Source organism: Psittacula echo (genome assembly GCF_963264785.1).
Source record: "Psittacula echo genome assembly, chromosome: 5".
In the NCBI taxonomy this organism is placed as follows: domain Eukaryota; kingdom Metazoa; phylum Chordata; class Aves; order Psittaciformes; family Psittacidae; genus Psittacula; species Psittacula echo.
Genome location: NC_137739.1, coordinates 51,480,063 through 51,493,810, shown reverse-complemented (window position 1 = coordinate 51,493,810; position 13,748 = coordinate 51,480,063). Strand labels below are relative to the sequence as shown.

General features: G+C 35.4%; 1 protein-coding gene across 1 annotated transcript in view; it reads right to left on the bottom strand.

Moving 5' to 3' along the window:
• MIPOL1 (mirror-image polydactyly 1) overlaps positions 1 to 13,748 on the bottom strand; it is a gene marked incomplete at both ends in the record, with an annotated part of 163,482 nt that overhangs the window by 125,997 nt on the left and 23,737 nt on the right. The window contains one exon of the mRNA XM_080618211.1: positions 2,257 to 2,386. Coding sequence (XP_080474337.1) covers positions 2,257 to 2,386 — 130 coding nt within the window. The remainder of the gene's footprint in view (positions 1 to 2,256; positions 2,387 to 13,748) is intronic.

The following is a 13,748-nucleotide window of genomic DNA, read 5'->3' as shown; positions in this document are numbered from 1 at the left end:
CTTGTCCTATCACTGTTTGCCACTGAGAAGAGCCTGGCTCCATCCTCGTGACACTCCCCCTTTATATATTTATATACACTAATAAGGTCACCCCTCAGTCTCCTCCAAACTATGGAGACCCAGCTCCCTCAGCCTTTCTTCATAAAGGGAGATGCTCCACTCCCTTAATCATCTTAGTTGCCCTGCGCTGGACTCTCTCCAGCAGGTCCCTGTCCTTCTTGAACTGAGGGGCCCAGAACTGGACACAATATTCCAGATGCGGTCTCACCAGGGCAGAGTAGAGGGGAAGGAGGACCTCTCTCGACCTACTGACCACCCCCCTTCTAATACACCCCAGGATGCCATTGGCCTTCTTGGCCACAAGGGCACAGTGTTGGCTCATGGTCATCCTGCCGTCCACTAGGACCCCCAGTTCCCTCTCCCCTACACTGCTCTCTAACAGGTCGTTCCCCAACCTAAGTCCTCTCTCTAAAGCATTGGAAAGAGCACCCAAGTGGATGACAGCAACAATTGCTATTCTGTAGATGACAGCAATAAAATATAATAGCTATCATGCCTGCCAGGGGAATTGTTGACCCTATCCTTGGAGCAAGTACTTTCTTTGTCATTGCCAGGGTACTCAGTGCCTTCTGCAATGATGCTCCTTTGGGGAAGGTAGAATGCATGTCCTCAGAGAAACTGAGTTTCTTCTCTTTTCTCATCCTTCTGCTTAGAACTGAGTTGGTCTTCCAGTACAGGAGTAGAGCAGACAGAAGCGATTGAGGGGTAAACAAGTGATTTGTGTGTCAAGACTCGCCACATGTATGTCTATAGATTCCACAGCAGAACAGGCAACAATGCACCTCTCACACACTGAATAACCTGTGATTTCTTCCAGAAAACCAAAAGTCATTGGCTAGGTCCGTAAATCAGAATAATTAATTAATAATTAAGATCTTGAACTTATGCTAACAGCTTCCACACAGCTTCATTTGATGTTTGGGGCCATACAAAACTTTCTTGCTTTCTTTACTCTTGGAGCACACAGAATTAGAAGAGTGACAGAAGAAATTGGGAAGACTGGAGTAAGGCTCACAGTTATGATGCCTCTTACAGGAATTTCAAGCACGTTTGTAATTTCCTCAGATATTGCTGTACAGAGCAAGATTTCAGATGCACATACGCCCATAATGGGCTCTGTAGAGACATTTACTCTAACAAACTGCACTAATTAATGAGGGAATGGAATCTTCTAATCCTGCCGTTGAGTCATATTTACAGGCTGTGACAAACTCTAGCAACTTGTAATTTTCACAGAGTAATAGCGCACAAACTATGCGCAGATTATTGAAATTTATTTAGATAACATTCTCTGGCCTTACCTACTAAAGTAGTCCAAAGATGATGACTGGTTTTCTGCCATAAAGAGGAAAGAGTGTTCTTAGCAGAATCAATTATTTAAAACATAATTGCCTGCCAATTAGTTAACTAACAACTGCACCTATACAGTCTCCTACCATGAAAAACTTCTCTATCTGCTTTGTATATCTTTTGGCAGAAAGATAGGAGGAATTTCTCAGCCACTTTAGACTTTGAAGGACTACCATAGATGGTAACCAAGATGACCACAACTTGGATGGAGAAAAATTACATGGAGAGGCAAACTGTAGTTTCAAAGCTGCCTATATCCTAAAGTAAGAAACATTGTTCTTGATCTTTTCCTGACTTAACAGTTTTGTTTAACATGAAATTGACTATTGTTGCTGTGTTAACATGGCATACATAAAACTCTGTGAAGTATTAATTATATCCTTATTGCCTTACAAACTTCCCTTAAACTGAAGGAAAAAAATCCATACATTTTTACTACATCACCCCCTTCATTAGTAGAAATTTTACTGAAGGAAATGTCTAGTGGGCTTAAAGGCTTTATTGATTTCCTATACATTGCAACTTCTGACTGACATTCTGGTATTCTGTCAAAAGATCCCTATGAAATGTCGCATTTGTCTTATTTATGCCTGAATAAATCAATGCCAAAGTTTTCAATTATATTTTTAATTTTTGTGACGAAAATTATTCACTTATCTCTCAGTCTCCAGAGAAAAATATGGTCTCATAGCATGACTAACAAATTAATCTGTAGACAGTATGACTAGCACTAGCCTCATATGCTAGTTTGTGCAAAATTTTCCCATATAATCACTGTCAAACAATTTATGACAGTCACAGACTGGCACAATAACTTTTTGCACAGGGCAGGAAATGTATACTTACTCTTTGAGACACTCTTCTAAATGCTGGACTCGTAGAAATGCTTCATCTCTCTCTTCATTGGCTAACCTAAGCCTTGCCATGACAGCCTTGTCACGTTCCCGTTGAGCGGAATAAACTTCTTCCACTAGAGCTGCAGAAGTAACCAGTATGTTTAACAAACAAGTTTGACAGGGAAAGACACTATTAGATGCACTTACATGGGCCTTTGCCAGCATCTCCTAAAATCAACATTTCTCCACTGACCTTGGATTACTCTGGATAAGGTCTAGATTACTCTTCAGACACAACATTAAATTGCTTTTGATTGCTAAAATGAATACTTTCAGGAATGAAATAAAGTTATGTGTTTTCACATTCACCCCTGTATAATTAAACAGGGCAATGAAGAGATTTGCTTTGCATTCTGAATACTTGCTTAATGGAACAGTAATTGTTAAAGCTCAGAATTATGAGACACTAGTAGGTTTCTTCTAGGACACAGAGTTAAAAGTAATGATCCATTAAAACTACTTCTACCATCACACTGCTTCCTATCAGTGTGGCATACTGATATTAAATATGAAAAATTCTAATATTTTCACACTCTGTCTCTGGTATCACAACAGTGGCACAGCTGGCATCTCTCCTTCTCTGGCAAGTCTTTTCTTTATTGTGTAATATACTGTTATATTATCTGTTACGGTATACATGGACCTTGGAGTATTAGGTGCCAATAAACTAAGATTTACTGTCTATCCTTGGGAGCAAACTAACACTTTCAAGTCATTCCTCATCCCGAGCTTACGTATTCTCCCTGCCTTTCCCCTGTCAATATGTCTAACACCATCTCTGGCACATTGCCAGAATCTTTACCTCTACCCTGACTACACTAAAATCTTTATTCATACTTTCATAATTTCCCTCTGCAATACTGCAAATCTCTCCTCTCAGTCATCATCAAACTCTGCAATCAAAATAGCTAGGGACTTTCAGGACGCCATAGTAAGACTGCTGTCACTCGAAGACCAATTGTCACAGGCACCTCCAAAAAACTTAACTGAGATCTGTAGCTTCCAGAATTCTCCATGCTCCTCTTCGAGTATGCCAAGCTGATGTTTATTCACAGTCTCCTAAGACCATACTACAGTCTCTTTTGAATGTTGGCATTTGTTTCTCAAGCACTTTCTGTATTAAGTCATTGCTTTTGGGCTTCCTTAACTGCTTCAGAGCTCTCTGCCCCTCTCTGAACCATTCCTTAAGTCATTAAGAGCACAAAGAAAGGCTTCCTCCCTCTTCACATTAGCCTAAAGCTTTTACCCCTCCATTCTTACCTCAATTGACATCAACTTTGTTGCCTTTATATGTTAATTTATTCTTATTTCACCTTTGTACATTATTGTATGAAAACTGAATAGAGTGATATAATATAAACCACTTTATGGTTCTTCACAGAACAGAATAATAGAAGCATAGTAGTACATTTTGGTAGCAGCTATATTGCTGGCACACAATACATTTTAGCAGTACTGACTGAAGAATAAACCAACCCAAAATCCAATCTTCCCAACTGAAACACACAAAGTGATAAATTTCTGTACAGTTCATAAGGAGCTCAGATAACACAGGGGCATAAGATGACTGAGATGAACATTCATCTCCGAAGAGATGAATTAGGAAGATGTTCAAAGTAGGAAAGCAATCCTCTTGTCCTCAAGCTGGGGAGAAAAGTGTTCCTCAGGCGTAAAGAAACATTTTTTGCAGGTCTAGCAAAAGACTGCATGATAACAGCAGACAGACAAAAGAAGATAGGAAAAGACTGAATGTTACTTCTGGAAGTTCAGTCCCTCCTCTCACAAAAATCTGCAGAAGAGCTGCAAACCTAATCATCAGGCCAGAGCTGTAACCAGTTATAACCCATCAAAACAACAACAACAAAAAAAAAGCCCAACAAACAAACAAATTCATTATAAGAAGCATAAATCTTGAAATATACACAAAATTTAACAAACACTGATTTAATTCTCTCTTATTTGAGTATTTACTTGTTCCACAAGAATAGTGTCTTTTCTTGAAGATCCATTTACCCTGTTTGCAACAAGAAATCTTTGCTTGATGTAGAATGGAGAAACTAAGGCATGAGTAAAGCAGCTGCAAAGCTGCATGCGCACAGGCATAAGTTTGCAGCACTTGCAGAGGTCAAGTCCAGTATCTGCAAAGATAGGCGGCTCAGCAAGAAAAAGAACAAATAGTATGAGGTGGGCTCACCAGACCTCCACTTTAGGTTGCTGAGATCTATGATGGCAGGGAAATCAGTGCCTCAGTGTTGACTGCCTAGGTAAGTTGCAATGCAACTGCTATACCCTGTTTTGGATCTGGAATACACAAGCAGTTTAATTCTGTATAGTAATTATTACCTACCTGTGCCTTAATATATATTTTTTATCACAGTTTTTCCAGTCAATTATGTCAGTTTATCTAACGTTATGTCAATTTATCTAACGTCATGCCAGAGACACTGCACAGAGAACACTTCCCATAAAGCTGCAAGTGGAAACATTATGCAATTTTCATAATGAAAACAACTGCTGGAACGAACAGAAAACTGTCTAAAATAACTGAAGATTTGGCACTTATTACTCCTCTAGGGTTAATTAGTTTCCAGATTAGTTAGCTTCTTTCTGGTCTCTGAGTGCATCCCTTCTTCTGTCAGACCTTGTAACATCCCTACCTCAGCATGGAAAACCACAACTTGCTGACTGCTACAATGCATCTTGAGCATACAAGTACACTTAGAGGTACTGTGTTTTAGCATATCTAATTGCCTCTCTGTGTAACTATAACCAGTGGTAATAATGACCATACAGGTTTTTAAAAACCAGATAATTGCTTCTTTGTCCTTAAACCAAACTAACGTATATATAACAGTATGAATATACAGGAAACCAGATTTTTTAAGTTACTTAAACATTCAGCTTATCTCAAATCTTCTCATCCTGATAGCAGTCCAGAAGCTAATTGCCTTGAACAGTAAACCCTTCCCCCACCCAAACGTCTATTACAAAACACTGTCTTTTAACTATTCGCTATGGAAAAGCAACTTCAATTGAGCAACTCTTTCCTGTTATTTTCTTGCCCTTCAACTAAATTAAGGCATTGGAGTAAATATTCAACGACCAGATCCACCAGCTACATAAAAAAAAAAAATTATAGTAGTTCCACGCCAATTACAAGTGTTTGGCTTTTGCTTCTATTTCCTAAAAGTAGGACTGCAATTTAATTTTTCATAGTAACACAGATCAAGGAGAGTTAGAAAATCATTTAAGATGCCTGTGTAGCAAACTAAGATTTTAAACAGAAAAAAACCTCACAAATATATGTACTTAGTTACATGGTGGTTTATACCATGTAGCAATACTGACAATGACCACAAGAAATCACTATTTTAAAAAATACTTAATGTCTTCAGATAACTCATTTTAATGATTTACACACAGCTAACTCACCTGATGCCTTTAACAGCCAAATCTTCTGCTAAATGTAGGTTAGACACTTCTGTTAGCCGATGCCTACACATTTCTGGCTCTATTTAATGTTTTACAAATTTTATGGTTTTTAATATTATATGGAATATTATAATAGGTACACAGTTGCAGGTAGGCCAAAGCATGATGTTGTTAACAATAACATTCACCAGTCAGATTAAGCTATGGATGAGTCACAAGTAAAACTTCTAGACTGTAAGGATCACAGGATTCTTCAAACAAGCCACTGAAATACATATACCATTGGGTTGCAATGGAGTGGCAAACCAAAACATTTTGTGTCATATTTAGGAAAGTATGTGAAATGTAAGTTGTCCAATGAAAAGTCTATCGAAGAGTGTGACACAAAAATCTTCCATACTAAAAAGACTAATCCAGATTATCATTCTTATACTCCTTAAAAATGCCAGGCAAAAACTGAGAGTCAGGCTGCTAATTCCCATTCAAGATATGGCATATCCACCAAAATACTAGCCCCATGCTGGCACACTGACTTGATGTCTGATGCAGTTAAAAAAGTGATCCAGCTACTTAGTCACCAACTGCTCTGGTCGACACCATGAGGTTTTTCTTGGAGACCTTCCAATAGTGCACCAAACAACCCTATCCTGTTTATCTTGAGACCTGACCAACAAGAAACATAAATTCTTACAGAACTCATGTTTCAAGCAAGAAAATTACACATAAAAATGAAAAATGAATAGTTAAGTATTAAACTAAAATGAATTGTTTCATTTACTAATATACATATAATGACATTCAAGAGTTACAATATTTAAATCTCATAGTGCTAAATTAAGAAAAAAAAAAGATTATTTTCCAGTGCTTGCAAACATTCTAATATATAAAATATATGACATTACTATTTAGTTGCATAAATTTTATTTGCTTTGGAATAACTTGATAACATCTTTCTTCTAAAACCCCTGCATACTCTAAAACAGCTCTTTATTTTAAAAGAATCATTACGCTAAACTCATCAATTCTAAAACATTTTTAGTTTTTAGTAAAGAAAACAATTGTAAACAGAGAGCTTTTGTAAGGTAGATAGCTATTACAAAGTTCACTTAGAAAATCAATATAGCATTTTAGCTGGAATTTGCTCATTAAACACCCACAGCTCTAATGCAAATTATGATGGAATGAATAAAGCAAATACATATGCTTCTTTCTTTTTATTAAATGTAAAATCTACTGTTAATTGCATCTGGTATGTCATATAAACTTTTCTCCTTAACTATTAAATGGAAGCTTTTACAAAAGTCATTAGAGATTCTCTTTCTTTGACTTGTATAAATTTCAATATTTGTTCAGTAAAGGTTCACAGCAGTTAAATTACATTAACAAATATTATTAGCTACTATGTAAGCCAACTAAGTAAAATACTTATATTGCAGGTAAAACAAATCAATGGATGTTTACAATAATATTTGGATATGTCCATTTTTAAACAAGCTTATCAAATATCATGTAATTCTTAGTCAAATGAGAGAGACTCAAAGTAGATTCTTTCTTCCCAAATACTCAAATTTGTTTAGTAAGCTAATTGTTTTCTAATATGGGCAAAAGTAAATATGAAGAAGATGAACCATACTGACTATGAGTTTACTGAGTCAAAGCAGTGTACATATTTTCCTAGTTGAACCTGATTCTTTTGGCAAACCTATCTTTTATACTTTTTAAACTACCTTTAAATATAGAGGTAGTGAGAAGGTGCATTGGAAATTATTCTAGTTTAAACAGCAGCTCATGATTTTCCAAACAGAACTTTGGGGGAAGGGAGGAAAGCACAGTTCCCAGGAAAAAAGTCTGTTTGCTGATTTCCTAGAGGTCATCTGTGCACATAAAAAAACTGAATAGCAGAGGCAAGAAAGAAGTAATAGTTATGACTGAAAACAACTATGGCAGCTGAAATTACTCCATGTTACTCATTAAAAAATGTAAAATCCAGAATACAGACCAGACCTTATAAGGAAAAGATGAGGTCATTACCCACACTGCTATCTCAGAAGATATAGTATATGTAACACTAATAATTAGCTTTCAAGATAAATCAGTTTTACTGAAATAATAACAATATTTTGGACTTTGCAAGGTGTTTGAAATTAATAAATGTCATGAAACACTGTTTTTGATTTTGGACTACGTGGAAAAAAGTCATGTAAGGAAATTGTACGATTAAAATTTTGCTAACTGTTTTTGTTACAACCACTAGTTGCAGTCATCAGTTGCTTCCAAGAAAAAGACATGGTGAGAAAGTTTTTCAGTTAATAACAATGTATTGCTGCAGAAGGTCAAGGTTTTGCAGTTTAAAATTTAGTATTTAAGATCAGTGTTTGCTGAACAATGAATGACTTGGTATTTTCTTTGGCATTGATTCTGGTACATTCAAAGTAATTTTACTACTTACACCATTACAGCAACAGGAAATACAAATGAGATAATACATTCTTACAAAAATCTCATATACTCGAGAACTGACTGAATAATAATAAAAATACTTTTGATGTGTGATTTAACTTCAGTTTCATACAGATATTTAGCTCTAACATAGAAGTGAATTTTGACCTTATGAGAATAATGAGGCAAAGAATATTTTCTGTTTTCTGCCTTTTGGAGGTGTGTATTATTCTGAAGGAAAAGTAGAAACATGAAAGAACTTGCTTGGCCAAGTCATACTTAGAATTCAAGATTCCTGTAATGATCTTTTTGTTTATCCTCCTCAGTTGTTTCCATGATAAAACTGTCAGCTGGAATTTATCCTACAGAGTGGTTTAACTGAAGCTTTTTAGGGATTCTGTGTTTTCACTTTGGATTTCTGAGTAGCAGCTACATGGATGTTAGGAATTAGGGAAGTATATTGGGAAAAGAGGTGCAATGGCTACTTGCCTTTCGATTTTCAGCAGTTCTCCCATTCCTGTCCACCATTGCTAGATCTGTGTCTGCCTAATCACAGTAGTACTTAGAAACTATCCTTGCCATTTCCAGATTTTCATTATTTTTAAATTGTATTTAATCATATGAATATATGCTTGTTCTCCTTGCAGAAATACATACATGTATGTATTTGTTAGCCAGTCATATTAGAAATCAAATTCCTCTGAGACTTCTTTCTCCTGGATTTAATGACTATGCTCACAATTCTTAAATAAGAAGTCAAACTTAGTCAAATGAACAAAAAAAAAAGATTTAGTACATTGCTATGAAAGCCTTTAAAATGTGTCATTAATTGGTCTCTGTGCATACATGTTACAAAATGCAGATAATCCCTAGAAATGTTCAAAGCCTAAGGCCCTTATGCAGTTCTCACTCAAGTTAATGGCAAACCACTGTGAGCTCCAGGGCTGACTGTTGGCTTAAAAATAGTGCTGAAATGTTCTATTACAAAACAGATAACTTAAGTTCCTAGCTCCTTATTTGAAAGCTACCATTCATTTACTTTCAGTTATGACCTATAACTGAAAAATAAAAGCAAAATAGTGATAAGAAGATCATAGGAAAACTACTTAAGAGTTTTCACCGGTCTATACAAGGAGTTATAGACTACAAGTCATTTACACCTAAATGTGACTTCATAGATAAAACAATCTGAACAAACACTGATAGAACACACTGACTTCTTTATTGCTTTGTGTTTGTTGGATCTATTTAGTGCATAGCATTCATCTGCTCCTACATTTCCAATGCTATAAACAGGGTGTTCTTAATAAAAGGCTAAAGTTGCTTAGTGGCAGCTCTGCATAGGGTTTTCTTTGTGTACTCAGATCCCAATTCAATTAAAAAAAACCCCACAAAGTGGGAAAGAATAGGAGAGACTACTATACATAGACCTCAAAGCAGTTCTTGTGAAAACCAATCCCTGTACAATACTTAAGCCTCTGTTTCTAACACACTAAACACAGCTGACTTCAAAATTCAAACCATAATGCTGTTAGAATTTTTTTTAGCGAATAATTACTGATGCCTGAATATTTACTTTAGGAGGAAAAATATAAATATTGTACTATAGTTTGTGAGTTACAGTTCGACAGGTTAAGAAATAGGTTATTTGCAGGCATTTCGATTCCTGAATAAACCCCAATTCTTTATGTTCCTCTAGCACTGTAGTGGGGAAGACAGAAGGGCCAGACTAATCATAAAAATATGTAGAAGATACTGGCTTGTTTTTTACATACAAGCTCCACTCATAAATAGCTTAGTAATTTACATTTTAACCTATACAAGCTCATTGTATACTTTACTTCAGAGCGCTTCACACAACTTTTTGACAATCAACAATTCTGACAATCTGAAGGCAAAATTGCACTGGTTCAAGCTAAACCGTTAAAAATTAAGCCAGTATGTTCTCAGTCACAGCACCCCCATCTTGGGGGTTGTTTTTGTCCTTTAGATGGATTGTCTACCTTTCAATACAGAGGATTCAAATCCTAATGCTATTTTCAAAATTCTGTTATTTACCAGGAAATATTTTGCAAAAAATACCCAGGAAACAGTTTTGCACAATGAAGCATTAATAGAACACCCTCCCTCAGAACTATATAGACTATATGCACAAATGAATTATGCACAGAAAACTGAGTTAGGAAGTATATGCATTACCTACTTAAACTGTAAAATATCATTCATATTTTGGTTTATAAACACAAGGGTTGGGAACTACTGAGTTCTTTTGGCTAAAGCCCAATATTGGCCTTATTTCAGTTTAATTGGAAGAGGATCTTGAATTTGCCTTCTCCATGAGATATCAGGAACCTGGATTTCTGTTTGTACCAAAGGTTAATAAGAAATGTGTCTGCAAAAGTCAAACAGCATTAAATACCAAAAACTGATTATTATTCTGCAGGAGTTGTTCTGTCATTCATAATCTCTCCATGCTCCAACCTTCCACAGCTAATCTTTAATGGATGACATGCAAGAAAGAAAAATAACATCTAAAAAGAGCCTCTAAAGTGAGCTTTGAAGAAATGGAAAATACTTTTTCCCCTGTGCTGGAAGTTATTGCCACCCATACTGGCAAGATTACTTACTTCCTCTTACTTTATGGGATATTAAATCAAACTAACTCTAAGCTAATAGCCACTTGGATATTTGTTTTCACTTGTGCTATTAAAACTATTGCATATGCATTCAGTAATTATTTTTCAGGTTCATTTAGGAAACTTCAAATAAAATTCATGAACATTTCTGTGCCATATTCAAGAGTTCCCAATTACCATATATCTAAATTCTCAGCATTTTTGTAAAAACAGACCTGAAAAAAGGACTTAATTGTAGGTATATTGCTGTAGTTTCCAAGAGACTGAAAGCTGTATAACTTACACAGTATTAGAAGTCTCCTTTCCCCTTTTTCCACACTGTATTTCCTATAATTACTCTGGTTTTTAGAGAGCATCTGCAGAACACTAATACAGCTTTCAGGCATTAAAGATGGTGTGCAACACCTAACAGAACCAGCAGGCCTGGACTCAATTCACTTCTTGCTGCCGAGTTGACTCAGATTTAAAATGTATTAAATTTTGGTAACATTACTATTAGGTATTGAAAAAAACACCCCCAACCAAACATCCCCCCCTCAACAAAAACCCAAACAAAACAAAAAACACAAGCAAACAAACAAACAAAACTCAAATTAAAATAGCCCTTGTTACAGAAAGCTCTAAGGAGAAATATTTTTTATTATATTTTCCTTCAGAATTATTCTTAGTCCTAATATATACCACTATAATAGCAGTAAAAACGTTCCAAGAGTTGAGGCTCTAATGCCAACTATGGTCTGTCTTGTTGCAGTAATGGTGCGAGTTACTGCGAGAAGACATTATTTTTTTCCAGTCTAGAAAAACTACCACTATGCTCTGCAATTCTCACTTGCATTCATCCAGCTCTTTCCTTTGAAAGTTCCTATAAAGCCCCTGTATAATTTTTCTGCTAGGAAAAAATGAACTCACTTATTATGTCCATCCAAAATGAGATCTGTTCTCTCTGTTAGTTCCTCTCCCACAAAGTGCGTCCATTTCCTTTTCTGTTCAACGTAAGAAAGGTCCACAGTCCCACATTTCAAGATTTGTCTATTCTTCACATGCAGTTCTCATGTGGTGTTCTCTTATTTCCTTACATTATCCTAGTCCCAGTTCTTTTATCATTTGCTCTTCCCTTGATATTCCTGATGTTGCCTCCACCTCCGTATTTCTTCTCTTCATGATGGGGAGGAAAATTAATGGTACCTTCTGATATTGGCTTATAATGAAAGGAAATCCAACAGAAGAATAATAAAGAAACAGCAGGAATCTGTGGCAGCTATGGCCACCAGAAACAATAGTCTCTAACGCTTAAAGGCCTGCAACCAATACCATGAATTTTCTAATTTTCCTTAGCCATAAGCTACCTGACACAGATAGGGATCCAAGGAAATTTTATTTTCTGGGAAATTGATTTTCCAGGCTAGCGAAATTTAAAAATAATCCCCTTTTGAAAATAGGCTATTTACTGCACACGATATTAAACTTTCTCTTTCATCATGTATAACTTTTTCTTATTCCCTCATGAAGCATTTCACAAACTTACACTTTTTCTCTTGACTTCTTCCTTTGAGCAAAGTAAAAATCGCAAAGTGACAAACTTTGGGTTATTTGTTTCTGAAGACTGTTGTAGCTTCATTTTAAAATGGCTTTTGTTTTCAGCTTTTCTGTTCTTTACCTAAGACTTGTTTAAGTAAAACCCATCAATTAGAGGGTTACATTTTAAAATAGAATTGTAATGTTCCTCAAAGTAGATAACATTTTTATGGTGCTCCTTTCAAATTTTATTTTTTTTTTTTACAATATAATTTGTGGAGTCATTTTCTTGTCATAAAGTCAGTACTAAGTAATAATAAAAATGCAAACACCCATATTTACAAGTTTCACTCTAACATGTGTTATACACTGCAGTAATTAAACATTAACTAGCAGCATGAAATCAGAGCAGCATGTGTTCTCCTTTCGTCAAAGGACATAACACAAGGGGAAAATGTTCCTTAAACCCACTGAGTCTTCTTTATTAGGTTCTACTTGTCCACTGGAACTCTTCCTAAGGCTTTTATGAGAGACACACACACAGACCTCCACAAATTCAGTTTGGTTCACATCATCACTGATTTAAAAACATTCATCCAAACTTAGTAATGTTCTTAAAACTGTAAGACAGGAAGCAAAACCCCAATGAAATATTAACAATGCTTCCTTTTAGCAAACAGCTTAAGTAGTAAGGAGCCTCTTCCCCTCTCTCTCAGCATTTAAATGATTTCATACTTCGTGAACTTATAAAAGGAGGAAAAAAAAGGTATTTCTTAAAGTTTATCATTATTGCACATTGTAGCTCTCATTAAAATTTGGTTTATTCTTCCTGTCAAAATGGTTTAACTATGTTAATTATTATATCCATATTCATGCCATACTATCTTAAGAGAATATTCTGCTTAGGACATAATTAGAAAGTTTATACTCTAGTGTAGGAAAAAACAATTTATTAACAAATATTTCAACTGTATCCATAAAAATTAAACTAAACATGTTTTTGACACACCTTTTGACACACATTTCTTCCCAGGTTTTAATGAGCAACAAACACCTAATAATGGAAAAATATTCTCTTTGATAAAGTACAAAGGTAAAACACTGTTTAAATATCCAGGAATAAACAAAGACCTTGGGATTCAACACAAACAATTTGAATTAGCTTTCAGCTGTTGGATATAACTGATAACCAGTGCAGATTTTTTTCCTTTTGAAAATAAAGCAAACAGTTTATGTAAAATGGAATAAGATTATGCCTGTATTTCAATTTGTTTCATAATATGCATAGATTTACCATTTCTCCATCACAGAAAATCTAGGAACTCTCTTCCATCTATAATATACCCAGACTGTATTCTCAAGGGTTTGACATTAAGTAGAAATTCAGCCATCTGTTTTTTTCAGCTGAAGAGTTTATTTT